Consider the following 26,086-nt stretch of genomic DNA (forward strand, 5'->3'; position numbering starts at 1 on the left):
TGGGGTTATATGTTTATATTTGAGACCTCCACATCCCTGGGTCTGAATCCTCTACTTCCCACTGCAACCATGCCCCTCCCAGTCCCAGTAAGTAAGAGAAAGGATCGGGAGGGCCAAATCCGACACCAGGGTCTATCTCAGGGAGGGAAGGGACCTGGCTGGGGGGAGGGGGGATTCTGAGGAGTGAAACCACTTCCTGTGTAGCTAGTTCCTGTGTTGACAGAAAGAGCAGAAGAGGAGGTAGGGTGGAGGGAGCAGAGCCAGGGATTAGGGGGCTACTGAGGCTCTGGAGATGAGATAGCCAGGAGTCTTCCCCACCATGAGCCCCCTCGACTCCTGCAGCTGGAAGAGTTTTTCCCAGTCTCTGTGCTCCCCTGGGGCGAGAGAGACTGAACAAGCTGTTTGGGTGGGAAAAGAGAATGGAGGAAGTTGACAGGGATGGGCGGGGCCCGTTGGGGGGCTGACCAGGAACCCAGCTTCCTGCTCAGTACCCAGGCATCCAGCCCCCAGCTCACCCCCACCCCTTCCAGCCCCCCACTCCCCTCAGGAACTCAAGGTTCCAGCCCTCCTCCCAAATCCCAGCCACCCCTCCCCCGCCAGTTTCTCCCCTCCAGGGAATGGAGGCTGAGAGACCACAGGAAGAAGAGGATGGTGAGCAGGTGAGCTGGGCGCAGGGTGGGGAAGGCTGGCACTGGGAAAGAAGGGCGGCCAGAGGTCCTGGGGCAGAGACGCAGGGGCCTTGAAAGGCTTGGGCAAACTGAGGCAGGAACAGAGACACACAGGAAACGGGCCACTGGCCTGGCCCCCCTGTCCACTCCACCTGCTTCAACCACCACTGCTTGACTGGAATGGACATATTTTGGCATCAGGACCCCCCTCAGGATGAGCAAGGCTGGCCCCCTCCAAATTCCACCACTCGGCCTTGGCGATCTGCTCCTCCATCCCCTCCTCCTCCACGGACCCATAACACAGGTACCCCCACCTACCCAGAGAGAGCCCTGATCCTGGTGCCCACATCCTGACCCCGTTGCCAAGGTCCACTGTGTTGTGGGCCCTCTCCCCACCTCCGGACTCCCCCTGGGATTCCCCATTGCACCCCCTCTCCGCTGATCCAAGGTCCCTAATCATGTCACCCTATCCACACTCCCCCACGGCTCCTGTCTGCCAACCTCTCTGGGTCTCTGAGCCCTCCACCCGCCTCTCCCCAGCCCTGGGACCCCGCTCGGCCTCCCTGCTCTCCCTGCAGACTGAGCTCCTTCTGGACCTGGTAGCTGAAGCCCAGTCCCGCCGCCTAGAGGAGCAGAGGGCCACCTTCCACGCCCCCCAAAACCCCCCAATCCTAGCCCCTGCCCCACCCCGTCCTCTTGAGGACAGAGAACAGCTCTACAGCACCATCCTGAGTCACCAGGTAAGACATCCCCCCCAGGAGGCAAACCCAGGCCTCCTGGTCTCTTGGCCCCTGTTGTCTTTTGGGCTCTACTCCTGTTTCTCCCCAGGCACCTGCCACATCAGCTTCACAGGAAATTTCCTCTGTGCCTCCCTATACCTATGCAGGTTCCCAAGGGGTCTCCTCCCCTCAGACCCTCACCAAAGCTCTCCCTTCTCCCTCCACTCCTCCAGTGCCAGCGGATGGAAGCCCAGCGGTCAGAGCCTCCCCTCCCCCCAGGGGGGCAGGAGCTCCTGGAGTTGCTGCTGAGAGTTCAGGGTGGGGGTCGAATGGAGGAGCAAAGGTCCCAGCCCCCGACACATACCTGCTGAGACTTGAGTCCCAGCCAGCCCTTCCTCACCCCGGGCTCAAAGCTGGGCAGACCATTGCATGCCCTCAACTCTTACGTGGCAGGGGTACCAGAGACTGAAAGACCCAGCACAAATCTCAGTATTCATCGCCCACATTACCTTCCCTGGGAACTGGACTGGGTGAAAGTCCTCAAACTCTGGGAACAGGCAAGGTGGAATGGTGATTTTAACTCCCTCCCCAAGTCCTTGGGAGCTTGAGGCAGGAAGGGGGATCCCAGGCACCCATCTCAAGGCGTGGCTGGGAGTCTTCCCTGACTTGTGGGGACACCACCTATTTGTCAAGCTACTAGGCAGGGTCTGAGGGCTCAGGCCTCCACCTGCGAGGTTATAACCTGAGAGACAGCTCCCCCCTCCCCCCTAGTAAGAATGGAAGGTAGATGGGCACCTGAGAGATGAAGCCTTTTACGACTATTCTCCCAGTCCCACCACCAGCAGCCCCCATCCCTGAGACTGAGGGGTTTACAGGCTGTGAATGGACCTTTAGCCCTGCCCACCCTCCCTCCCCACTGCTGCTCTGAGTCTGTCTGATGTTTTGATTGCGTGAATAAATGTAATTCCCCTCTGGACTGAAGACTGGTGTCTGGGGGGCCCGGGCGGGGTGAAGGGTAGAAAGGTGAGGCCAGAGGCCGCTTCTCTCCCCAGTCTGGCCAGAGGCCAGCTCCCCTCCCTGGCTGGTTAATTACTGGCTCATTAAGCAGCGGCTGGAGACCTCCCTAATTATCTCCCCCAGCCCCCCTCTCCTGGTTTTAATTAAGTAGAACAGGGAGGGGAATCATTAGAACAAGAAATCTGAACTGAGCTGTCCGTGAACCCAGGCATTCCAGCGGCCTGAGTCGACATCACCTAGATCCCTGATTCAGAACCCAGGTGGCAGACCCCACCCCAGCCGCCACCACGCCCCCACTCCCAGGCGGCGAAGTCCAGCCAGGGGGCCTTCCCATATTTTTCACATGGCCCGTCCCCTCCCCTCGTCCCCTCTTCTCTCTCCCCTCCTCCACTCGGTCTCAGTTCCTCTGTTTCTGTGTCTCTCTCTCCGCCCCCAGCTCCTCCCTGTTCCTCCTCTCTTCTCCCCTCCTCTTCCTCCCCGGCTCCCCTCCCCCAGCCTCCCTCCCTCGCTCCCCCCCCTTCTCCCTCCTCCCTCCTCCCTCTCTCTCACACACACCCCCGCTTGGGCCTCCTCTCTCTCTCCGGCTCCATTTTCTCCGCCGCCGGGGGCCGGGGTCTCCTGTGGGGGGCCCAGCCGGTACCCCAGGTCTCCCTTCAGTGCCGGGGTGAACCCCCGGGGGAGCCGGGAGCCGGGGGCAGACGGGCGGGGGTTGGGGCGGAGGGAGCAGCGGCCCCAGCGAGTTTGGGGGGGAGTAACCAGGCGGGGGTTGGGACAGAGCAGGGAGGGGGCCTCAAGGCCCCCCCCCAGCTATGGACGAGAGGCTACTGGGGCCACCCCCTCCAGGCGGGGGCCGGGGGGGCCTGGGATTGGTGGGTGGGGAGCCTGGGGGCCCTGGCGAGCCTCCCGGTGGCGGAGACCCCGGTGGGGGTAGCGGGGGGGTCCCGGGAGGCCGAGGGAAGCAAGACATCGGGGACATTCTGCAGCAGATAATGACCATCACCGACCAGAGCCTGGACGAGGCCCAGGCCAAGTGAGTGCCCCCACCCCGGGACCCCACACAGACCCAGCAAACCCCGTTCACATGCTCTGAATCTTCTGGGAACCCCCCAACTCCAGGGCCCTCTTCAGGATCCAGCAGCTCTCTTCTCTCTTTACTCCTGGGAGCCCCTAGAAAAGTGATCCCTCTCAAACCTCCCTTCACCCCCAGGCCCTGAAACCTTCACAGAGGGAACCCCAGGTGGCCCCGCTCCCCCTCCTAACCTTTTGCTGACCCCCACACTCCCCTGGAACAGCCCCATCTCCGGAGGCCCCTCTGGCTCCCAGACTAAGAAACTGTTCTTGGGCTCTGTTATCTTCTCCCCTAACTCTCCACCCAGCCCCCTCATTCTCTCCAGATGTAGAGTCCTCCACGCCCCTCTCCAGAGCCCCTAAAGCTCCTCTCTACCGCTCAGCCAGACACTCGGTGCATCAAAGCCCCCCACCTGCTCACCCCCAGGACCCCTGCACACACAGGATCTCCCCAGCCAGCTCGGCAGCCCCAGCCCCGCTCTGCCACCTCAGACTCTTGACTCTTCTCAACCCCAGCCTCTGTCTCTCTACCTCTGAAACCTACCAGGTCACCTTCCTTTCCCCATATTCACTCCCACAAATTTCCGCATACCTTTCTAACCATCTTTAAAGCCCCCAGCCTACCAAGTGGTACCTTTAGCCTGCTGCTGCATCTTCCCTGTGCTTCCCTGAAGCCGAGCAGCTTCCCCTGCTCTGGGAGCTGATCTTTTCCCAAGAACTCCCCTCCCCAAAGCCATTCCACCCCCAATCCGCTTCCTCCACAGATTGACCCTCCTCCCTGCTGGTTCTCAGGCCCCCTGCTCTGTTTCTCTGGCTCCTCAACTTTTCTCTTTCCCCACTCCCACTCCTCCCAAGGAAACACGCCCTAAACTGCCACCGAATGAAGCCTGCTCTCTTTAGCGTCCTGTGTGAAATCAAGGAGAAAACCGGTATGTGGGTCCCCCCAATTGCTCAACTCTGGGGACAGAACTCTGTTCGCTATAGGACTAGAGTGTGACAACTTGGGGCCCTGAGGAAAGTGAAGAGTCAGGGGGACTGGGAAGGAGCCAAAGCCTGGGAACTTGGCTCTCCAGGAGGACTAAGCACTGGGTGTGGGGTCCCTGGGTCCCTAAGTCCACTGCCTGCGTGCTAGGCCTCAGCATTCGAAGCTCCCAGGAGGAGGAGCCGGTGGACCCACAGCTGATGCGCTTGGACAACATGCTTCTGGCAGAGGGTGTGGCTGGGCCCGAGAAAGGGGGTGGCTCAGCAGCAGCTGCTGCAGCCGCTGCAGCCTCTGGGGGTGGCGTGTCTCCTGACAACTCCATCGAACACTCGGACTATCGCAGCAAACTTGCCCAGATCCGTCACATATACCACTCGGAGCTGGAGAAGTATGAGCAGGTGAGGAGAGCAGGCTAGGGTGGGTGGAGGGAAGGGCTCTTGCAGGGGAATCCCATGCCCAAGGGGCACCTCCTCACCAGCCCACGGGCCCCCACTACAGGCATGTAATGAGTTCACGACCCATGTCATGAACCTGCTGAGGGAGCAGAGCCGCACCAGGCCTGTGGCCCCTAAAGAGATGGAACGCATGGTGAGCATCATCCATCGAAAGTTCAGCGCCATCCAGATGCAGCTCAAGCAGAGCACCTGCGAGGCTGTCATGATCCTGCGTTCCCGTTTCCTGGATGCCAGGTGAGCGCAGGGACCCAGGCTGGCCCCAGCACTGGTCTCCTTCCCGTTCCTCTCCAAGACCCTGAGCTGCCGTGTTGCACAACATGGTACGCCATGACAATGGTGACTCGGGGGTCATGCCATGCAGCAGCACTGCCAGGACGCCAACGTCCTCCTCACAGCTCTTCTCCCTCCTCTGTAGACGAAAGCGCCGTAACTTCAGCAAACAGGCCACTGAAGTCCTAAATGAGTATTTCTACTCACACCTGAGTAACCCATATCCCAGTGAGGAGGCCAAGGAGGAGCTGGCCAAGAAGTGTGGCATCACTGTCTCTCAGGTATTATGGGGGCTTGGGGAGGAGTTTTCAGGCAAAATGCACTCATCTCAGCCAGGTGCAGTGGTGTGTTCCTGGAATTGCAGCTAGTAGGGAGGCTGAAGTGAGAGGATCACCTGAGTTGGAGACCAGCCTGGGCAACAACATAGTGAGACCAGGAAGGAAAAAAAAAAAACGCTCTCACTCACATCTTACTCGGTGAAGGATTTCAGAGGCCAAGGTTTCTACCTGAGCCTCCTTTCTGCCCCACAGGTCTCCAACTGGTTTGGCAACAAGAGGATTCGATATAAGAAAAACATCGGAAAGTTCCAAGAGGAAGCAAACATCTATGCTGTCAAGACCGCCGTGTCGGTTACTCAGGGGGGCCACAGCCGTACCAGCTCCCCAACACCCCCTTCCTCTGCAGGTGGATCCCACTGCTACCCCTGGCTGACTGTTGCGCACATTTCCTGTGTTTGTTCCCACTTCCTGTCTAGGCAAGATGATAGCAGAGAGGGGGCCTTTTGGGTGAGAGGGACCAAGCTGAGACAGGCTGGAGATGTCAGGGGGCAGAGGCCACTCTGTGAAGAATAGTTCTGCTTTTCTTCCCACGGGTGGCCAAGGAACAGCCTGCTCTTTCTGCGTGTTGGAATGTTGCTTTGTGGCTAACTGGTCCCCACAGAGCTAGTATGAGGGCTTTCTGGTCACTGAGAGTTGTGGGTCATCCCCTTTCTACCGTCACCGGCTCTATTACACTCTTCCGTCTTTGTTCCCCCAAGGCTCTGGCGGCTCTTTCAATCTCTCAGGATCTGGAGACATGTTTCTGGGGATGCCTGGGCTCAACGGAGATTCCTATTCTGCTTCCCAGGTCAGGCGCCCGTGTCCCCTTGAGTAGGGCTTTCCCCAGTTCCATTTTCCCTACTTTGGGATCCAAGACCTCTATCCTCTGAGGCGTCTCTTCACTGTCCTACCTCTCTCTGCTCCCTGCAGGTGGAATCACTCCGACACTCAATGGGGCCAGGGGGCTATGGGGATAACCTTGGGGGAGGCCAGATGTACAGCCCTCGGGAAATGAGGGTGAGTGAATCCTGAAGCCCCTCTCTGTCCAGTTCTCGAAGGACATTCGAGGGGCATTTTCCCTAGTAGTCTGCCCACACAGGGTTCCCCAAGGCCTTGTCTGTTTTCTACACTCTTGTCTCTCCCTTCTTCCAGGCAAATGGCAGCTGGCAGGAGGCTGTGACCCCCTCTTCAGTGACATCTGCAACAGAGGGACCAGGGAGTGTTCACTCTGACACCTCCAACTGATCTTGATCTTGCCCCTCAGGGTCACAGGGGTGGGGGCTCTCACAAGGCGACTCTTGAAGAGGACGCAGGCATCCGGAGGACAAACCCCAAATACAGAACAAGCACAAGACAGAGGAGGGCCAGTGGGGTCATCCCCTCCCTAATTAGATTCTGTGCTGGGGGTGCTAATTACATGGCAGGAAGAATGGGACCCCCTAAGGGGAGTGTGGGGTCTGTCTCCCCCTTTTTCCCATCTTTTACCTCTCCCCCTTTCTTTATTACACAGAAACACACACACACCCAGAAACCTATTTCTCAGACCCCTTTTTCTCCTCTTTCCCTCTGTCTTCCTCCCCCACACCTTAGCCACCCACATACTCCCACTTCTGTTTCTCTCTGGGCTCCCCCACTTTCCCTTCCCCACCGCACTTATATGCTCTGGAATCCGTGGAGACGCCAGCCCTGCCCAACCAGAGATGCCAAAAATGGGGACATGACTTCTGGACAGAGGACATGGGCCACGCCCCCCGTGTATCCCCACCCCCACCCCTCCAGACGGCTTACTTACCTCATACGCAGCTCATCTTAAACCAATAGAATCGCTCGGTGGACAAGAGTGTCTGACTCAGATATCTACCTCGGAGGGAGTTTCTGCTACTTTAGGGAATTACTGACTGGGCTTTGGGGTTGAACTTTTTTTTTTTAAAGAAAGAAAAAGAAACCCTGGGATCCATCTGGTTTTTTTGTTGTTGTTGTTGCTGTTGTTTTTTGTTGTTGATGGTGGTGGTGGTGGTGGTTCTTAATTTTTAATTTAGTTTGGGGAAGTAGTTTTTTTTTTTTATAAATATGTTGATTTCTTGTCTTTTTTTATATCTTGCTTTCCCATATTAGGGGTGATAGCCAAAGGGGTCCTGGTAAGAGAAAGGGGGACAAACAGAACTAACTGGTCAAGAGACCCCCTGGCTCCAGGCCTGTCCATCAGGAAGTAAATTTTACAGGGCACCAAGCTTTGCCCCCTAAAATCACTTAGGTGTTTTTTGCTCACACAGGCAGGTTTCTGTCACATTTGGTGTGGAGGCAGTGAAGGACTTGCCTGCTGGCCTCCCATCCCGCTTCTTCCCACAACCCTTGGGCAGGGCTGGACTCAGTAATTTTGAGGAAATTGAAGATGCAGTCTTCCCCTGTGAGTGACATGTCTTTAATTTTTAAAAAAACAACTATTTGAAGATTGGAAGGGGAAGAATGGAAAGGGTGTTATTGCCAAATATGTTAAATATGGGTTGGGGTACTTGTGTATGTATCTTCCTCAGTTTCCCCAGAAACGCGGTATCTTTTTGTCACACCAAAATCAAGGGGTAGGGAGAGGGAGGAGGTTGCCGAAAGCCAGGTGTGGAGGAAAGTAAAATCAACACTGTCTCATCCTCAGCCCTGAACCCTACCATCTGATCCCCTCAGACATTCTCAGGATTTTACAAGACTGTCAAGAGTGGGGCACCCCTCCCATTAAAGATCCGGGCAGGACTGGGGACAGGTTGGAAGTGTGATGGGTGGGGGGTGGGAGGCATGGGCCGGGGGCAGTTCTCTCCTCACTTGTAAACTTGTGTAGTTTCACAGAAAAAAAACAAAATGCAGTTTTAAATAAAGAAATTTCTTTTTTCCCTGGGTTTAGTTGAGAATTTTTTTCCAAAAAATGAGAAACCCCAGAAAAAAAATGATTTTCTTTCACAAAGCTCCAAACAGGTTTCTCCCCATCCTACGGCCTTGCCTTCACTATGCAGGCCCCATTGCACCCTTGCAAACAACAGCCTGGCCTGAACCCTATTGATGCAACCTTGCCCAGTCAAGATGGGGCTTCAGTGCATCACCAGGCACCCCTGAGGGACTGATGGAATAAATATGATGGGGGGGGCTCTGAGGGAATGAGAGCCTGGAGGGTATGCTTCCCATCCCCCAGGGAAGTGGCTATGCCCAGAGGCTGGTAGTACCCAGGGGTGGGGTGATAATTATTTCTCGAGTACCTGAAGGACTCTTGTCCCAAAGGCATGAATTCCTAGCATTCCCTGTGACAAGACTGAAAGATGGGGGCTGGAGAGAGGGTGTAGGCCCCACCTAGGGCGGTGGCCACAGCAGGCAGAGGGGCAGACAGAGCCAGGAGCCCGGAAAGAAGCAGGATGGCAGCAGGAGCAGCAGTTGGAGCCTGGGTGCTGGTCCTCAGTCTGTGGGGTGAGCCACTCCCCCCATCCCACTGACCCTCCCTGCAGAAAGCACTTTAACTCCATGCCCCAATTGCCCTAGAACTTTTCTCAGAACCTGAGGAACTGCTTTTCAAGGTCCCTCACCCACCCTGTCCAAATTTCATTAGCCCTCATCTCCCTTCCTGCCCCTCTACCACGGTGCTGTCTCCCAGGAGCAGTAGTAGGTGCTCAAAACATCACAGCCCGGATCGGCGAGCCACTGGTGCTGAAGTGTAAGGGGGCCCCTAAGAAACCACCCCAGCAGCTGGAATGGAAACTGGTAAGCAGGGCTCCTGCTGCAGCCTCCCAGCTTCCAGGGAGACCAGCAGTGATTTGCATCCCCGTCGCCCTGCCTCACAGTCCTTTCCTGAAGGCCTTGCACTGTTGAGGCCCCTCTTCTCTGCTTCCAGAACACAGCCCGGACAGAAGCTTGGAAGGTCCTGTCTCCCCAGGGAGGCCCCTGGGATAGTGTGGCTCGTGTCCTTCCCAACGGCTCCCTCTTCCTTCCAGCTGTTGGGATTCAGGATGAGGGGATTTTCCGGTGCCGGGCAATGAACAGGAATGGAAAGGAGACCAAATCCAACTACCGAGTCCGTGTCTACCGTAAGGATTCCAGGGCCTTCTCCAAGGCCCCCGTCTTATCTAAGAAAAAGCCTTCAACCCCAGCCTTGGCCCACGAGGGCCTCTGACTTCTGCTGGCCCCATTCTCACACACACAGTTTGAGAACCTTCACAGTTACAGCCTCTGATTGGATTTTTTTCTCCTTCAGAGATTCCTGGGAAGCCAGAAATTATAGATCCTGCCTCTGAACTTACGGCTGGTGTTCCCAATAAGGTAGCGGAAGAAAGCAGAAGAAGTAGAAACCGGTCCTGTGAACAGGAGGAGAGTGGGTGTGGGTGTGGGTGTGTGGCATCTCTCATGTTCAAAGGACTCTGAGATTACCACTCTTTCCCAAGGTGGGGACGTGTGTGTCAGAGGGAAGCTACCCTGCAGGGACTCTTAGCTGGCACTTGGATGGGAAACCCCTGGTGCCTAATGAGAAGGGTGAGTCCTAAGGTGCCCCTCAAGCTGCCTTCTCCCTGATCTCGCTCCCACACCCACCCTAGGATAACTTGTCTTATCTTCCCACCATAGGAGTATCTGTGAAGGAACAGACCAGGAAACACCCTGAGACAGGGCTCTTCACACTGCTGTCAGAGCTAATGGTGACCCCAGCCCGGGGAGGAGCTGCCCATCTCACCTTCTCCTGTAGCTTCAGCCCAGGCCTTCCCCGACGCCGGGCCTTGTACACAGCCCCCATCCAGCCCCGTGTCTGGGGTGAGCAGAGGTGGGGAGGGCTCCAAGCTCACATGAGCACAATCTGGAAGTCTGGCCCTCAGGGAAAGAGGCGGTCAAACCCATGGTCACTGGGATCACTCACAGGTGTAACTCTCCACTTCATAACCCTTCCAACTCCCAGAGCCTGTGCCTCCAGAGGAGATCCAATTGGTGGTGGAGCCAGAAGGTGGTACAGTAGCTCCTGGCGGGACCGTCACCCTGACCTGTGATGTCCCTGACCAGACCTATCCTCAAATCCAATGGATGAAGGACGTGAGTGACCTGGAGAGAGGGGCTGGGAGGTAGGGTGAACCACAACTAGCAACAAGAAGGGAAGAGGGCTAGCGGGAAAGGCAGGCTGGGAGCTGAGGAGGATGAGAGGGTATCTGAAGACGCGGAGACAAAAAGTCGAGGGTTTTGAAATAGTCTCCTCTCCCATTCCCCCACCAGGGTGTGCCCTTGTCCCTTCCCTCCAGCCCTGTGCTGCTCCTCCCCGGGATAGGGCCTCAGGACCAGGGAACCTACAGCTGTGTGGCCACCCATCCCAGCCACGGGCCCCAGGAAAGCCGTGCTGTCAGCATCAGCATCATCGGTGAGAACTCTCCCCAAGCTCTAGGGACCCTGGGGCTAGGGGGAGGGACAGCACAGGCCCTAATTTCCTGTCCCATTCTGGCCTTATCCCCAAGAGCCACCCCACTTCTCCCTCCGTGTACCCACACTCAGGCCTCCTCTGCCCCACCCAAATTCTTCCAAGAGAGCAGCCAAGCCTCTCCCTTCTTTCCTCTGAACTAAAGAAAGGGAAAGACTTAGCCGGGCGCGGTGGCTCAAGCCTGTAATCCCAGCACTTTGGGAGGCTGAGGCGGGCGGATCACGAGGTCAAGAGATCGAGACCATCCCGGTCAACATGGTGAAACCCCGTCTCTACTAAAAATACAAAAAATTAGCTGGGCATGGTGGCGCGTGCCTGTAATCCCAGCTACTCAGGAGGCTGAGGCAGGAGAATTGCCTGAACCCAGGAGGCGGAGGTTGCGGTGAGCCGAGATCGCGCCATTGCACTCCAGCCTGAGTAACAACAGCGAAACTCCGTCTCAAAAAAAAAAAAAAGAAAAAGAAAAAGAAAGGGAAAGACTTGGCCAGGTGTAGTGGCTCACACCTGTAATCCTAGCATTTCGGGAGGCCAAGGCGGGCAGATCACCTGAGGTCAGGAGTTCAAGACCAGCCTGGCCAACATGATGAAACCTCATCTCTACCAAAACTATAAAAATTAGCTGGGCATGTTGGTGGACGCCTGTAATCCCAGCTACTCGGGAGGCTGAGGCAAGAGAACCGCTTGAACCTAGGAGGCAGAGTTTGCAGTGAGTTGAAATTGCAAATTGAATCACTACACTCCAACCTGGGTGACAAGAGTGAACCTCCGTCTCAAAAATAAACAAAAAATGAAAGAGAAAGACTCTACTGGGGCTCCCACTAAATAACCCTCTCTCTGACTGGATCTAACTTTGTCTTCCAGAACCAGGTGAGGAGGGGCCAACTGCAGGTGAGGGGTTCGATCACGTCAAGGAAGCAGAAGATAGCCCCCAACACATATGACTGAGGGGATGGTCAGTAAGAAAGGGATGGTGAGTGGTGGGGGCTGTGCTCTCAAATTTCCCTGTCTCTCTACAGGCTCTGTGGGAGGATCAGGGCTGGGAACTCTAGCCCTGGTCCTGGGGATCCTGGGAGGCCTGGCGACAGCCGCCCTGCTCATTGGGGTCATCTTGTGGCAAAGGCGGAGACGCCGAGGAGAGGAGAGGTGAGTGGAGAAAGCTAGACCCCTCAGACCTAGGGCTTCCAGGCAGCAAGCGAAGGGGGGCTGGGGGGTGGAATGACAACATGCAGCATTCTCCCCAATCTTCCTCCTCAGGAAGGCCCCAGAAAACCAGGAGGAAGAGGAGGAGCATGCAGAGCTGAATCAGTCGGAGGAACCTGAAGCAGGCGAGAGTGGTACTGTAGGGCCTTGAGGGGCCCACAGACAGATCCCATCCATCAGCTCCCTCTTCTTTTTCCCTGGAACCGTTCTGGCCCCAGACCAACTCTCCTGTATTATCTCTCCTGTATAACCCCACCTTGCCAAACTTTCTTCTACAACCAGAGTCCCCCACAAAGATGAGTAAACACCTGACACATCTTGCCCTTGTGTGTCTGTGTGTGTGTGTGTGTGTGTGTGTGTGAGAGAGAGAGAGAGAGAGACACAACCTCACCCCTACACCCTTGAGGGCCCTGAAGGAAAGGGACTCACCCCCACACTTCCCCATACTACACCAAACATCTACTCAAACTGGGGAGGAGATGCTTCTGTTGAGGGAGGGAAGGAGAAGGGAGGGAGGGAGGGCAAACTTGGGAAGAGATCCCATCAATACATTTCACCTTTTTTATTGAATTTGTATTAAAGGAGGTAGTGAGGAAGAGGAAGCACTTAAGAGTCAGAATCCATATTAGACTCTGGGGAGTGAAAAATTAAATTAAATCAGTAAGATGGGGAGTGGGGGAGAGTCAGAGGGAGCCTTGCCCACCTTTCAAGATCAAATCAAGAAATCAGGGAAAGCAAAGACTCAAAAGAGGAGAAAGACATTGTCTCAGTCCATCCTCCTCCCCCAGGGCAGAGAATTACAACATTACTGAGTGAGCCTCTGAACGGAAGACTCTCCCATCCTATGTCGAGACATCCCTAAGCCGTGCTGCAGAATGGCCAGGGCTGGCCTTAGCCAACAGAAATAGAGGGGTCAAGGGGATCCAGGAGTAAGGAAGGGTCAGCAGGGACCCCCAATACTGATTCTCCTCTGGCTGGAGGTGGGCAGGAAGGAGTCATCGCTCAAATACTGAGCAGCCAAAAAAAGAAGAAGATGGCGAGAAACAGGAAGAGGGAATCCTGCCAGCTGGAGGCCGGGTGACCCTGTCCCAGATCCACACCTGTGGGAGAGAGGAAAGCTGTGGAAGCATATGCTTCTAGGCTGGGAGGGGTCCTGAGGGGACTGACAGGGCTCCCTGATGGGAGCTGAGTGTGACTCTTACCTGTACCCCGGCGGAAAGGCTCATGGGTATTGAAGACGGTGGTGAAAAAGCCAAAGGGAAAAGCACCGACACCAAATGAGAAGTGGAAGCCCCCGGTATCACCAAATGGCTGGAATCCCTAGGGAGGCGAAAAAAGTCAGAGGGGAAGCAGGCAAATTTGTCAAGGAAGAAACACAACTGGACAAGAAGACTCACCCCTCTGCTCTCTGGAGCTGGTCTCTGGCCCTGGGGACGGGGTGGAGTTTTTAATCTGAGGAAGAGGAGAGAGGAGATTAACAGGGAATTTTCTCCTCTCCCCTTCCACACCATTTACCAAGGGCAAAAACCTTCAATCTTCCCTCAGCAACAGCTCCAGTCTCTCACCTAGGATCCTGGGGCTTCTGGCTCCCTCGCCCATAAAGCGGGACAACCTTCTCTCTGCTGATCCCAGCTTTACACACTGGACACTCTTGCCGCTCTGGCCGTGTCTCCAGCCACTGGGGGAAAAAAAAAAAAAAAAGTGGTTTCCAGTACACAAGAGGGTCTTCCAGCTCCTCAGACCTCCCCATGTCCCTCTTCATATCCTGAGTACCCACCTGATGAAGACATGGCCAACTGGATGGGGGGGAAAAAAAAAAAAGGTTAAACTAGCTACAGAAAAGAGAGACGCAGACCCCAGACTTTGCATAATCCGATCTACCCCTCTTCCCAGGCATTACCTGCTGTTGCTTTTCAGATTTTCTGCAACCTCTACCATGCCAGCCAACTTGGCCTTCCTGCTAGTCTGATCTTCCAACACCTAAAGCTCTGTCCATCCTCAACAACACTCAACCTCTCTTTTCTCCTCTCCCCAACAAACACACACAAATTTTCGTGCACTCTCTTTTCAGCCTTTCAAGTTCATTTCTAATTCCCTTCAGCCATCTCTTTCCAGGTCTCCTTTTCTCAACCCCATCACCCCAAACCAAACTCCTTTACTAGCACATTCCCCCATTACTCTTTTTTCCTCACTTTCAAGCTCAATAATGTCCCTATCTTTAAAACCCTTTAACCTCTCAAGTCTGCCCCTCCACAGGGCCCTTGTCCCCAGGTTTGTCATACCAGCCCCCTCCCAGATCTCATCTGAATGTGATCCATATTCCCTGGTTCTCCCCAACTCAGTTGATACGTGCCTCCCCTAACCTTTGCGTCTCATCTGTTTCCACCTGCACACCTAAGAACCCTCAGTTCTCTGGGGTAAGGTGGCTCGGGTCTCTCACTGTCCCGCCACTCCCAGCTCCACCTCCTCTTCTCAGCACATCACATGCCCCAGGCTCCCGGTTCCTAAGACCTTCCTTTCCACAGATCTCGACCGTACAGACGTTATCCTCCCACCCACAACATACCAGCAAAGTCGTCTGTCTACCTCCTGTCGGGCGTCACCTATGGGACCTGCCCTCCGATTATCTGTATGACTGCAAGATTCCTCGCTCCTAGCCTCCCCAGTACATAAGTCCACCGCCGTCCACCCCCTCCCCCCCGGCCCCCGGTCGATTCTCACCAGTACAGGTGGCCACACACACTGACCACAGCTTCCCGGGCAGTCTCCAAACATATATTACATTCGAAGGTCGCGCCCGCCCCGCCCCGCTCGCGATTTGGCCCTTCGGGGCCCCCGTCCTCCTCCTCCGCTGCTGCCATTGCCGGTTTTGTTTCACCCCACGTACCCTTCAGTCCCCCCAAATACACAAACACACGCCCCAACAAACCAGAAACCACCTCCTGCACACGATCGTTGGGCAGGCTTCAAGGTTCCCTAATCACTATTGGTCTGAGTGCCTGCCAATCACAAAGAATTCAAAAGAAAGGATTGGCCCAGAGGGTAGGGGCGGGAAAAGGTTAGTGCGGGCCTGCCTTCGCCCAATGGCTATTGGCTGATTCCGTCGAAGTCAATGTGAAGTGCCAAGGGATTGGTAATAACTCGCTACACCTTGTCGCCTGGCCAGGGAGGGCTTTATTCGTCCGAGTAGTTGCCAGTCATAACCAAAGCCAGAAGCAGCTTGCTTGGGACTACCTACAGACCTCACCCACTATCAGCTCCTTTCTTTCCTTCGCCTCCTCTTTTAGAGAATGTCCGGATTCCTGTTGGACTTTGGAGCGTACGGCTCCAAAGCAACTCATTGGCTAGAACTTGACGGAAAATGACGGTCAAGTAAAATGCGCCGGCGCAGCACGCGGCGAGACGGGGGTGGGCCAGTCTTGTGAGGGTTGAACCTTCTCTTGTCCCACCCCTTCGCCCCTATCTGTCGCCATGGTGACTGCTCTACAGTTGGCGAGGTTCGCAGTTCAAAGTCTTCGGCTGGTTTCATCCGGGTCCTTCAGCGGTGGCCTTCCTGCTGATTGGACCTTTTCCTTCGCCCCTGATTGGCCGGCATTGGGAAAGACGGCGAAGAGCTAGGGAAAGAGGGAAACGCTAGGGTCGCAGGGTTCAAAATGGCTTCAGCCTTCTTGGGTGACGTAGAGAGCAGAGCTTGGGTCTGCCACTCCCTTTTAGTGAAGGGAGCCGAACTGGGATAAGCCCGACGTTTGGATAGTGCGAACATCGATCTGCGGCGCTGGTGTTAACCCAACTCATTCGGCTGGACGACTCAGCGCCCCCCCACTTTAGGTGATTTACAGAGCAAAACTAAACTAAAGACCCACCCGTTTCTTAATGTGGCACACAGAGTAGAACAGGATTGACTTCAACTCTGTTTTAAACCTTCAGAACAGAAAAGCTCTGGCCTCGCCCCCTTTGTGAGTGGTGCAGAAGGGACAAGGCCCGCCCCTTTTAGGGAGACCCGCGGGGCTTAGACCCGCCCCTTCCCCCTTATAATCTGCCCAGCAGAAATAGAGTCTTCTAGGGCTGGACCCCTGGGAGCTTGGGGCCTTTCCTATAATCACTGACCCCCACTGTGGCCTAAGGAACAGAACTAGGTAACAGCCCTCCCACTACCAGTCCTCTTCCCGAGGGCATGTAACTCACGAAGGGTAAAGGTGTGGCTAGGGGCGGGACCTTGAATAAAAGGTCCCATGTGACTCAAGAGTAAGGAAAGGTGAGAAGTTAGCAGTTCCGTAAAGAAGGACTGGGGAAAGTGGAAACAAGGTTTAGGAAGGAAGATACTGAGAGGGAAAGGTGAAAATGAAGAGTGAAGTGATGGAATGATCCTAGTAAAGGGATCATGGGGGTGGAGGAAGAGAAGAGGGGGTGGAAAACTAGCTACGTGGCTACCAAGGAATCGTCATTCTTCCTCACTTTTTTTTTTTTTTCCTAGAAAGCAGCCCTAAAGCCCAATGTCCACTGGAAGAAAAGATGTACCCATGTTGTATGTTGTGAGAAGGGGCTGTCTCAGCTTGGGCAAGTAAGGACTGATAGGAAGGAAGTAGGAAAGAAAAAGTACAGAGGTAGGCCGGGCGTGGTAGCTCACGCCTGTAATCCAAGCACTTTGGAGGCCAAGGCGGGTAGATCACCTGAGGTCGGGAGTTCAAGACCAGCCGGACCAACATGGTGAAACCCCGTCTTTAAAAAAAAGAAAAAAAGAAAAAGTACAGAGGTAAAAGAGCATGGAAAGGAAAGGGTAAGGGATAAGGCCAAAGAGATCTCTTTAAAGGTCAGAGAGGGCAGGTGGAGGAGGGAGATGGACTGCTGGGAGATAGCGGGGGACAAAGGGCAAAGAAACCAGGCCAGAGGTCTGGAGAGTGAGGTGAGGTGAGACGGAGCCCTGGAGAGAAAGAAAAGAGAGGTGAACTTAATGCTTGGCACTGGTAGGTAGGTGCTTGATAAATATTTAGAATTGAATGGGGGACGGGAAAAGGGGTCCTTGAGAATAGTTGAGGGGAATAAGCAGCAGATCACCGGAGTTGAGAAAAAAAGAGACCAAGTAAAAGTGGCAGTAAAAAGAGAGCTGATGGAGAATAAAGGAAGGAATGTGCCGAAGGAGGAATACAGCACCAAGGGATCCAGAGCTGAAAGGGGGTTAGAGAAAAAAAGATGCAGCTGGAGCCAAAGAGCACAGACAGAGGAAAAGCCCGGCCGAGCTGTCCTGGGGCGGGGCTCGCAAGAGGATATTGGTGGTAGAGGTGGGGAGGAGGGGCCTGAGTTTCTGGAAAACGATTGGCAAAACGGGCTGCCCATCACAGCCCTCCACTTCCTGGCCGGCCCCGGAAACCAGCAGGCGTTGGGGAGGGGTCGGGGGGGAATAGCGGCAGCAGCAGCCCCAGCCCTCAGAGAGACAGCAGAAAAGGAGGGAGGGAGGGAGGGTGCTGGGGGGACAACCCCCCACCATTCCTACCGCTATGGGCCCAACCTCCCACTCCCATCTCCCCTCCATCGGCCGGGGCTAGGACACCCCCAAATCCTGTCGCCCCCTTGGCACCGACACCCCGACAGAGACAGAGACACAGCCATCCGCCACCACCGCTGCCGCAGCCTGGCTGGGGAGGGGGCCAGCCCCCCAGGCCCCCCACCCCACTGAGGTGTGGGCGGGAAAGGGATGGGAGGAGGAGGGAGGAGGGTGCTGAAAGGGACTAGGATGAGGGGAAGGGGAGAGATTGGGTCTGGGAGGGCCGCCTGGGAGAGAGGGTTGCTGGGGAAAGGAGAGGGGCCGCCTGGGAAGAGGGTTGCTGGGGAAAGGAGAGGGGACTTGAGAGGGAGGAAGGATGGAAGAGGGAGGAGAAATGGAAACCCTTGTGAATTCGGGACTGGGAGTGTGCACAGGGAATCCTGGAGTGGGAATTCTCTACACCTTCCTCAATTCCTTTTCTTGCTCTTTGACCCCACATGACTCTTGAGGGGTCATGAGGGGAGAAGGCCAGCAGAATTTGCCTCTTAAAAATACCCCTAGGCGCCTCTGTTTCCATCTGGGCACAGGACCTCTTGTTTCTCAGTGGCCTTCCACACTGCTAGACCCTTACTGACACACAAATGCCTTATGGGAGCCATGTTTTCTACATTGAGTCTGTGTGCCTTTGGCATGTTTAATGGCTTGTGTGCAACTAGGTTGTCCCTATGCTATCCATAGGCTGTGTAGAAATTACGTGTTATTTTCTATCAGAATTGCCCATTCTCCATTCTTGTGTCCATGTCTCACATCCAGTTTTGACATGTTCAAGTACCACATGAGCGTGTTTTCATGTATCGCACCTGATCTTTGGTTTCATGTTACTTGCACGTTTTATGTTTTTGCATGTTTATTTCAGCATGTGAAAGTTATAGACCTTATTTTGCTTTGGCTGACATGTCCATGGTCCTACCATATGCACTAGTCTTCGTGTGTAGGATCCCATGGCTTGGCTGAATAGCCCACACTCTCATGTTTGATTGAATTGGCCTGTTTGCTATGTTTTCCCAGTCACGGTTCACATCACACATGTGCATGCCCCTTTGCATGATACACTGATGTAACAGGACCATAGAATGTGTGCTATTAATTTATCATCAGTATGTTTTGTAAGCCATATGCTCATTAAATTTGGTCCTCCATTGCATTTCTAAATCCTTGGACTTTTGTTCTCCAAAGAAGGTCACTTAATATCAAGTGTTAGAGAAGAAGGTAACTGGGTCTCCAGGTCTGCAAAGAACCGTCCCTGCATTCCTTACCTTGGTGACCTCCCTGGCCTGTGCCTCTCTACACAAACATTATCTTTCCGGTGGCTGTGTACAGTTTGTGTCCACGAGCCCTGTGCATGTCACAGGGTTAATCCTGCTGTGAACCCCATCATTGGTACTTATTTATGGACATTATCCTCCATTCTTTGCACTGTTGGCACATTTGATGAGAGAAGCATCTTTCCCTGTGGCATGTTGATCCCATTCTGTACATTTCTCTTGTGAGATGACCTCTTCCTGATTATTGTCACTCTGCCTTCATAATGGCCATGTATTGCATGATCTATTCGGAATCGGTTACCATTAGTAACTGATTAGTTACTAGTGTGTTCGTTACTTTCTCAGTGACTTTTAGTAGTCAATACTACTCAGGATGGTAACTATCAGATTTGTGATCAGAACTGCCATCTCATTAATTTTAAGTCTGTGGGTGTGTATACAGCCTTAAAATCTGTTCAGCAAGTGTTTATTGACCACCTATTCTATCTCCTATTGTCTTGGCATCAGAGATAAGACAGAGTCCCTGTCCTTAAGCTGCTTACAGCCTAAGGAGGGAAACAAAAATGTCAGCACACAGTGTGTTGTCAAGATTAGTGGTTCTTAAATTCAAGCGCACATCAGACTCACCAGAGGGCTTGTTAAAATACAGATAGCTAGCCAGCCATGATGGCTCATACCTGTAATCCCAACACTTCAGAAGGCTGAGGCTGGAGCATCACTTGAGACCAGGAGTTCAAGACCAACCTGAGTGACTGAGTTAGAAAAAGAAAAATAGATTGCTGGGCCTAATGCCCATAATTTCTGATTCAGTGGATCCGGGATGAAGTCTAATAATTTGCATTTCTACACTTCAAGACCCACTGATCAAAATAAAAGTGTAATGAAAGCACAGGCCTGCAGGGTTTCAGGACCTCCAAAAGATGACACTGAACTGTGGGAGGCAGGAGAAGAGGTGGGCATTTCAGCCGAAGGGAACAGCATGTTCAAGGTGCAGACGCATTAAAGATCATGGTGTCTGAGAAACCGAAGTGAATCAGTTTGACTGGAACAAAAAGAAAAAGTTTTGTGAGGATGTGGTCGAAGATGTAAGCAGAAGTCAACTTGTCAAGAAGAGCCTTTAGGCAAGACAGGGAAATGCTCTGTTTCAGAAAACTTTGTGTTAACAGAAAAAACTTTGGGTTAAGATTTTTCCTGTGTTAACAGAAAAATCTCTGTGGTTGCTATGTGGAAGATGGATTGGAGGGACTTAGGAGCCTACTGCACATAATTCGGGGGAGAAATGATGCTGTTCTGAACTTGTAGGGGCAGTGGGATGGAGCAGCTCAGAAAGCCTACAGTATTCCAGCTGGCAGGGTCTCCTGTTTCCTCTATTGCCTGTTACCTTCTCGCTTGGCAATGGGCTTACCTTGGAGCACAGCCCTTCCCCTCATGGGAAGAGAGTGCCTGTCACCTCAGTAGGAATGAACACCCTTTTTGTGAATTGTTACCCTGCCCCCAACAGTAGGGCAGAGTGGAGGAAGGAGGAAGAACCTAGAACACAGGTTCTATGTTCCTGCCCCTCTTCCTCTTGAGCCGTTTCCTCTGCCAGGGCAGGTGCTGTTATGTCCCCTTTACTCCCTGCCCTTCTTTTTTCACTTGGTGAAACCTTACGCACTGTACCTGCCCACGCAAAGTGTCACTAGAAGGAAGGAAAAGGTTAGTAGGATTTGTGTTCCCATCTGGAGGCAGGATTGGTCTTGTGGCTATTCCAGGTGTGTCCATGAGTTTACCTAGGAATGGGGCAGCTGCCTGGGTGGAGAGGGATTTTTCTAGTTATACATTTACATTCCTTTATCTTGTCACTGGGCGTAATTATAAATTTGTGTCTGTGTGTGAACATGTTAATCCTTGTATGACTGTGTGTTGGCATTAGTGACACTAACCTTTAATCTTGCCATTTGGCCCCTGGGTATGTGGCTGTGGTGCTTTGTCACTATTGCCGTATCTGCTGTGTGCTGTGTTGGTATGTATACGTGCAGTACCTACCGGTGTCAGCGTAACCAAGTAGTTAGGAACACAGGCAGCTTAGATTTAACCTAGAAACGGCTGTTTAGGAGCTGTGTGACCTCAGGTAAGTTATTTAGCCTCTCTGGGCCTATTAACTATAAAATGTAAATAATAATACTCTCAAGACTGTTGTATGGATCATTTTAAGAGTTTAACTTAGGCCAGGCGCAGTGGCTCAAGCCTCTAATCCCAGCACTTTGGGAGGCCAAGGCGGGTGGATCACAAGGTCAAGAGCTCGAGACCATCCTGGTCAACATGGTGAAACCCTGTCTCTACTAAAAATGCAAAAAATTAGCTGGGCATGGTGGCGCGTGCCTGTAATCCCAGCTACTCAGGAGGCTGAGGCGGGAGAATTGCCTGAACCCAGGAGGCGGAGGTTGCGGTGAGCCGAGATCGCGCCATTGCACTCCAGCCTGGGTAACGAGCGAAACTCCGTCTCAAAAAAAAAAAAAAAAAAAAAAGAGTTTAACTTAATGTATAGACCAGTGCTGTTCTACAGAAATATAATGCAAGCCACATGTGTAATTTCTTTTCTGGTAGCCACATTTTTAAAAGGCAAAAAGAGTGAAATTAATTTTAATAATATATTTTCTGGAATCTGATACATCCAAAAGATTATTAAAATGTAGTCAGTATAAAAGATTAATAATGGGATATCTTACATTTGGTTTTTTATTCTGTCTTTGAAATCTGATGTGCATTTTACATTCCCAGCACATCTCAGTTCAGACTAGCTGCATTTCAAGTGCTCAGTAGCCACATGTAGGTGGTGGCTACCTTCTTGGGCAACACAAGTATAGACCATTGTAAGACCTTACCAGCTACAAGCATTAGCTATCATTCTTATTTATTTATTTATTTATTTATTTATTTATTTATTTTTTTTTTAGGTGGAGTTTCTCTCTTGTTGCCCAAGCTGGAGTGTAATGGCATGATCTTGGCTCACTGCAACCTCTGTCTCCTAGGTTCAAGCAATTCTGCCTCAGACTCCCTAGTAGCTGGGATTACAGGTGCATGCCACCATACCCGGCTAATTTTTTGTATTTTTAGTAGAAACAGGGTTTCACCATGTTGGCCAGGCTGTTCTCAAACTGTTGACCTCAGGTGATCCGCCTGCCTCGACCTCCCAAAGTGCTGGGATTATAGGTGTAAGCCACTGCGCCCAGCAGAGCTATCATTCTTATTGTCAATTATTTTTTTTTGTTTTTGTTTTTGTTTTTGTTTTTGTTTTTGAGGCAGAGTTTCACTCTTGTTACCCAGGCTGGAGTGCAATGGCGCGATCTCAGCTCACTGCAACCTCCGCCTCCTGGGTTCAGGCAATTCTCCTGCCTCAGCCTCCTGAGTAGCTGGGATTACAGGCACGCGCCACCATGCCCAGCTAATTTTTTTTATTTTTAGTAGAGACGGGGTTTCACCATGTTGACCAGGATGGTCTCGATCTCTTGACCTCGTGATCCACCCACCTCGGTCTCCCAAAGTGCTGGGATTACAGGCGTGAGCCACCGCGCCCGGCCCTTATTGTCAGTTATTATCAGATATCTGTGAGTTGTAGATGTCCATGTCTTGTGCCTCTTGTCTGAATACATAAGGAGCTTTTGGGAAGAGGGGTGGGAGAGCATTCTTGAGCTCTCTGTCTACCACCCTCATCCTAGAGAGCTTACTGGGAAGGTTTTAGTGGAACTCTGCCCCAGGCTGTGTCTCTGGCCCTTGTCCTCAGAGCACCAACCCCCAACCCTGCTAATGTGCCTTGCCTATCCCACTCTCCTCCAGAAACCAGGCTGATTGTCCCCTGCCCCATCCCCTGCAGGTGGCCAGAATGGAGTTGTGGCCAGGGGTATGGATGCTGCTGCTCTTCCTGCTGTTGCTCTTCCTGCTGCCCACCCTGTGGTTCTGCAGCCCCAGTGCCAAGTACTTCTTCAAGATGGCCTTCTACAATGGCTGGATCCTCTTCCTGGCTGTGCTCGCCATCCCTGTGTGTGCCGTGCGAGGACGCAACGTCGAGAACATGAAGTGAGAGGCAAGGGGTGTTGGGCGATGAGGGAACCTAAGGGTACGAAGTGAGTAGTGGAGTAGGGGAAGGGGGCACGGTGTGTGTGGAAGAGACTAAGAGACCAGAGGACTGCAAAGGTGGTCAGAATGGGGAGAGGACTGTCAGAAAGACAGTAGGGTGGGGGGAGCTGAGGCATGCAGATGGACATCAATGGATCCCACTGGGACCCCTTGCCATGACCCCACAGGATCTTGCGTCTAATGCTGCTCCACATCAAATACCTGTACGGGATCCGAGTGGAGGTGCGAGGGGCTCACCACTTCCCTCCCTCGCAGCCCTATGTTGTTGTCTCCAACCACCAGAGCTCTCTCGACCTGCTTGGTGAGATCCCACCACAGGGCACACCTCCCCCAGCCATACCTTCCCTGCTGAAACCTTCCCTAGAATCTCCTGTCCTAGAGATCCTCAATTCCCCTTCCGCTGGGACATTGCCCCCTTGCCTCCCTCTCAGGCCTTCATTCCCTGGGATAGAACTGCTCTCATAAGCAGGGTACATATACCTTAGGTCACCCTTTCCTTCACTTGGGGCTCACCCTGCCTAGTCTCCTTCATCTCCAGTCCCTACCAGAGTGGGTGATGATCTGGGTGAGGTGGGTTGCCTTCTGTGACACTCTGCCTCCACCCTGATCCTCACCCACCCCCACCCTGCCCAAGGGATGATGGAAGTACTGCCAGGCCGCTGTGTGCCCATTGCCAAGCGTGAGCTACTGTGGGCTGGCTCTGCTGGGCTTGCCTGCTGGTTGGCAGGAGTCATCTTCATCGACCGGAAGCGCACGGGAGATGCCATCAGTGTCATGTCTGAGGTCGCCCAGACCCTGCTCACCCAGGACGTGAGTCATCCTGGGGAAATGGGGGATTGGAGGGATAGAGAGTAGAAGAGTTGTAAAGAAACTGATATGCAGGGCCAATGGGCCTCAGGGGTCCCATTATAACATCACACCTACTCTGACTCCTCCATATGTATTTGTCTTCCTTGACCCTCTTTCTTCCCCAGGTGAGGGTCTGGGTATTTCCTGAGGGAACAAGAAACCACAACGGCTCCATGCTGCCCTTCAAACGTGGCGCCTTCCATCTTGCAGTGCAGGCCCAGGTGATTACTGCTGTCCCTTCTGCTACTCAGCCGCCAACTCCCACCATTCCCTCATCTCTGGGAATGGGCTGATTGTAGGAGTCTCAGAAGAGAGCTGTGAACTGATCTGCTTTACCCCTTCCCCAGGTTCCCATTGTCCCCATAGTCATGTCCTCCTACCAAGACTTCTACTGCAAGAAGGAGCGCCGCTTCACCTCAGGTGAGGGCTTTGAGCAGGTCTGGGATAGGGTGTGTCCGGAGAGGCTGGGAGGACATCCCTGTGAGGCAGGGGGATCATTCAGTGTCAGAGCCATGAGATGTCCATGCAGTCACCTAGCCTGACCCCACATCAGCCAATAAGTCTTTACCAAGCATGATCATACCGTGCCAGATAGGTAGCACCTGGTCCCAAGAGAGGCAGTTACTAATCTAGCAGCAAAGGTAAGGCCTGTGTGCACAAAGCTGTAATGAATAACACTCATTCAGCAGTAAATGCCAAGCCCAGATGAGGGGCTGAGGGGTGCTGAGGCGATGTCTGGACTGGGGATTGAAGAAGGCTTTGTACAGAAGAGCCTCAGAAAACTGGTGGCAGCCGACAGGCCCAGGGATGGTTGTCCAGGGTTGGGGGAAGAGAACTGAAAGGTTGAGGAAGACAGTATCACTCAGAAGCTAGGCCCCACCTGTGGGCAAAGACCTGGGTGGACAGGCCATGATGGTGCTCCCCTCGCCCCAGGACGATGTCAGGTGCGGGTGCTGCCCCCAGTGCCCACAGAAGGGCTGACACCAGATGACGTCCCAGCTCTGGCTGACAGAGTCCGGCACTCCATGCTCACTGTTTTCCGGGAAATCTCCACTGATGGCCGGGGTGGTGGTGACTATCTGAAGAAGCCTGGGGGGGTGGGTGAACCCCGGCTCTGAGCTCTCCTCCCATCTGTCCCCATCTTCTTACCACACCTACCTACCCAGTGGGCCCTGAAGCAGGGCCAAGCCCTCTTCCTTGTCTCCCCTCTCCCCACTTATTCTCCTCTTTGGAATCTTCAACTTCTGAATCGAATGTGGATACAGTGCCACTCCTGCCCCCTCTTGCCCCCACCCATGGACTCTTGCCTCGGTGCAGTCTCCACTCTGACCCCCCCCCCCGCCATCTTCTCTGTGGCGCAGTTGCCTCCCCCTCATCTTCAGGGGCTCAGCCTACACAAGGGTGGGGAACATTCCATCCCCAGTGGAGTCTCTTCCTTTGTGGTCGTCTCTTCCTTTCCACCCCACATTGGCCAGTGGACTCATCCATTCTGTGGAACAATTCTGCCCCACTCCAAAGTCCATGGATTCAATGGACACTTCCGTTTGTGAGGAGGACTTCTCGCCCTGTGACTAGAAGCTGATACCTGGAACACTCCTCCCAGCCTCAACCTGGGAGCTTTCCTCAGCACCTTCACCTTCCCTCCCAGTGGAGCCTCCCGTCAGTGGGGGCTGGACTCTTCTAATTCAGAGGTCTCATGCCTGCCCTTGCCCAGATGCCCAGGGTCATGCACACTCCAGGATGCCAGTTCGGTCTCCACATTTCTGCTTTTCTCTATCCCCATGGTACCATTCTTCAGCGGTCCTGATCCCACCCAATCCCCTGCAGCCCTGCTGCACCATCTCACCAGACACAAGGGGAAGAAGCAGACATCAGGTGCTGCGCTCACTTCTGCTCCCTGGGAACTTGGGGAAAGGGACTGAACCCTGGCTGGAGGGGATAGGAGGGCTTTTAATTTATTTCTTTTTCTGTTGAGGCTTCCCCCTCTCTGAGCCAGTTTTCATTTCTTCCCGGTGGCATTAACCACTCCCTGCCTCTCACTCCAGACCTGTTCCCACATCTGGGGAGGTAGGCTGGGAGCAAAAGGAGAGGGTGGGACCCAGTTTTGCGTGGATGGTTTTTATTATCTGGATAACAGCAAAAAACTGAAAATAAAGAGAGAGAGAGAGATCTGGGTGCTTGGTGGTTACATTT

At 53.6% G+C, this 26,086-nt stretch overlaps 5 protein-coding genes across 9 annotated transcripts; 4 read left to right on the forward strand and 1 right to left on the reverse strand.

The window, feature by feature from the left end:
* The first annotated feature begins 212 nt into the window (after positions 1-212).
* Positions 213-2,383, forward strand: GPSM3 (G protein signaling modulator 3). Of its 3 annotated transcripts, XM_074398224.1 has the most exons (5): positions 213-240; positions 601-659; positions 870-972; positions 1,209-1,408; positions 1,555-2,383. In XM_074398224.1, exons 2-5 carry the CDS (start codon positions 618-620, stop codon positions 1,756-1,758), a joined length of 549 nt encoding a protein of 182 aa, XP_074254325.1. In that variant the 5' UTR covers positions 213-240; positions 601-617; the 3' UTR covers positions 1,759-2,383. The 3 variants fall into 3 exon arrangements, with proteins under 3 accessions (XP_074254325.1, XP_074254324.1, XP_010330531.1); XM_074398223.1 differs by lacking the exon at positions 213-240 and having other exon boundaries at positions 324-659; XM_010332229.3 differs by lacking the exon at positions 213-240 and having other exon boundaries at positions 324-659; positions 1,621-2,381.
* A 541-nt stretch (positions 2,384-2,924) lies between these two features.
* Positions 2,925-8,384, forward strand: PBX2 (PBX homeobox 2). The gene is made up of 9 exons (XM_003944308.4): positions 2,925-3,434; positions 4,328-4,401; positions 4,605-4,852; positions 4,953-5,143; positions 5,325-5,460; positions 5,710-5,863; positions 6,216-6,304; positions 6,427-6,513; positions 6,649-8,384. The coding sequence occupies exons 1-9, from the start codon at positions 3,214-3,216 to the stop codon at positions 6,739-6,741; spliced, it is 1,293 nt and encodes a 430-aa protein (XP_003944357.2). The 5' UTR covers positions 2,925-3,213; the 3' UTR covers positions 6,742-8,384.
* A 90-nt stretch (positions 8,385-8,474) lies between these two features.
* On the forward strand, positions 8,475-12,442 carry AGER (advanced glycosylation end-product specific receptor). Of its 2 annotated transcripts, XM_010332224.3 has the most exons (11): positions 8,664-8,943; positions 9,128-9,234; positions 9,365-9,557; positions 9,725-9,789; positions 9,912-9,999; positions 10,090-10,272; positions 10,415-10,545; positions 10,723-10,864; positions 11,783-11,809; positions 11,938-12,064; positions 12,176-12,442. In XM_010332224.3, exons 1-11 carry the CDS (start codon positions 8,892-8,894, stop codon positions 12,270-12,272), a joined length of 1,212 nt encoding a protein of 403 aa, XP_010330526.1. In that variant the 5' UTR covers positions 8,664-8,891; the 3' UTR covers positions 12,273-12,442. The 2 variants fall into 2 exon arrangements, with proteins under 2 accessions (XP_010330528.1, XP_010330526.1); XM_010332226.3 differs by lacking the exon at positions 12,176-12,442 and having other exon boundaries at positions 8,475-8,943; positions 10,775-10,864; positions 11,938-12,058.
* A 226-nt stretch (positions 12,443-12,668) lies between these two features.
* Positions 12,669-15,090, reverse strand: RNF5 (ring finger protein 5). The gene is made up of 6 exons (XM_003944312.4): positions 14,843-15,090; positions 13,899-13,917; positions 13,687-13,799; positions 13,519-13,573; positions 13,324-13,441; positions 12,669-13,221 (listed from the first exon to the last, which is right to left on the reverse strand). The coding sequence occupies exons 1-6, from the start codon at positions 14,980-14,982 to the stop codon at positions 13,124-13,126; spliced, it is 543 nt and encodes a 180-aa protein (XP_003944361.1). The 5' UTR covers positions 14,983-15,090; the 3' UTR covers positions 12,669-13,123.
* Positions 15,091-17,012: 1,922 nt separating this feature from the next.
* On the forward strand, positions 17,013-26,062 carry AGPAT1 (1-acylglycerol-3-phosphate O-acyltransferase 1). 2 transcript variants are annotated; one of them, XM_010332237.3, is made up of 7 exons: positions 17,013-17,089; positions 22,782-22,984; positions 23,212-23,345; positions 23,679-23,854; positions 24,019-24,114; positions 24,241-24,313; positions 24,827-26,062. In XM_010332237.3, exons 2-7 carry the CDS (start codon positions 22,791-22,793, stop codon positions 25,009-25,011), a joined length of 858 nt encoding a protein of 285 aa, XP_010330539.1. In that variant the 5' UTR covers positions 17,013-17,089; positions 22,782-22,790; the 3' UTR covers positions 25,012-26,062. The 2 variants fall into 2 exon arrangements, with proteins under 2 accessions (XP_010330539.1, XP_010330536.1); XM_010332234.2 differs by lacking the exon at positions 17,013-17,089 and adding an exon at positions 17,489-17,796.
* Positions 26,063-26,086: the final 24 nt, after the last annotated feature.

The sequence above is a fragment of the Saimiri boliviensis genome, chromosome 4, assembly GCF_048565385.1.
Source record: "Saimiri boliviensis isolate mSaiBol1 chromosome 4, mSaiBol1.pri, whole genome shotgun sequence".
Taxonomy (NCBI): Eukaryota; Metazoa; Chordata; class Mammalia; order Primates; family Cebidae; genus Saimiri; species Saimiri boliviensis.

Coding starts and splice junctions, on each gene's coding strand:
- PBX2 (XM_003944308.4), top strand. CDS start 3,214: ATGGACGAGAGGCTACTGGGGCCACCCCCTCCAGGCGGGGGCCGGGGG. Junction 4,402..4,604: donor TGAAATCAAGGAGAAAACCG/GTATGTGGGTCC, acceptor CCTGCGTGCTAG/GCCTCAGCATTCGAAGCTCC. Junction 5,864..6,215: donor AACACCCCCTTCCTCTGCAG/GTGGATCCCACT, acceptor TGTTCCCCCAAG/GCTCTGGCGGCTCTTTCAAT.
- AGER (XM_010332224.3), top strand. CDS start 8,892: ATGGCAGCAGGAGCAGCAGTTGGAGCCTGGGTGCTGGTCCTCAGTCTG. Junction 9,558..9,724: donor CTACCGAGTCCGTGTCTACC/GTAAGGATTCCA, acceptor TTTCTCCTTCAG/AGATTCCTGGGAAGCCAGAA. Junction 10,273..10,414: donor CATCCAGCCCCGTGTCTGGG/GTGAGCAGAGGT, acceptor TCCAACTCCCAG/AGCCTGTGCCTCCAGAGGAG.
- AGPAT1 (XM_010332237.3), top strand. CDS start 22,791: ATGGAGTTGTGGCCAGGGGTATGGATGCTGCTGCTCTTCCTGCTGTTG. Junction 22,985..23,211: donor CGCAACGTCGAGAACATGAA/GTGAGAGGCAAG, acceptor ATGACCCCACAG/GATCTTGCGTCTAATGCTGC. Junction 24,314..24,826: donor GGAGCGCCGCTTCACCTCAG/GTGAGGGCTTTG, acceptor CCCTCGCCCCAG/GACGATGTCAGGTGCGGGTG.
- RNF5 (XM_003944312.4), bottom strand. CDS start 14,982: ATGGCAGCAGCGGAGGAGGAGGACGGGGGCCCCGAAGGGCCAAATCGC. Junction 13,442..13,518: donor CAGCTCCAGAGAGCAGAGGG/GTGAGTCTTCTT, acceptor TCGCCTCCCTAG/GGATTCCAGCCATTTGGTGA. Junction 13,222..13,323: donor GCCTTTCCGCCGGGGTACAG/GTAAGAGTCACA, acceptor TCTCTCCCACAG/GTGTGGATCTGGGACAGGGT.
- GPSM3 (XM_074398224.1), top strand. CDS start 618: ATGGAGGCTGAGAGACCACAGGAAGAAGAGGATGGTGAGCAG. Junction 973..1,208: donor TCCACGGACCCATAACACAG/GTACCCCCACCT, acceptor GCCTCTCCCCAG/CCCTGGGACCCCGCTCGGCC. Junction 1,409..1,554: donor GCACCATCCTGAGTCACCAG/GTAAGACATCCC, acceptor ATACCTATGCAG/GTTCCCAAGGGGTCTCCTCC.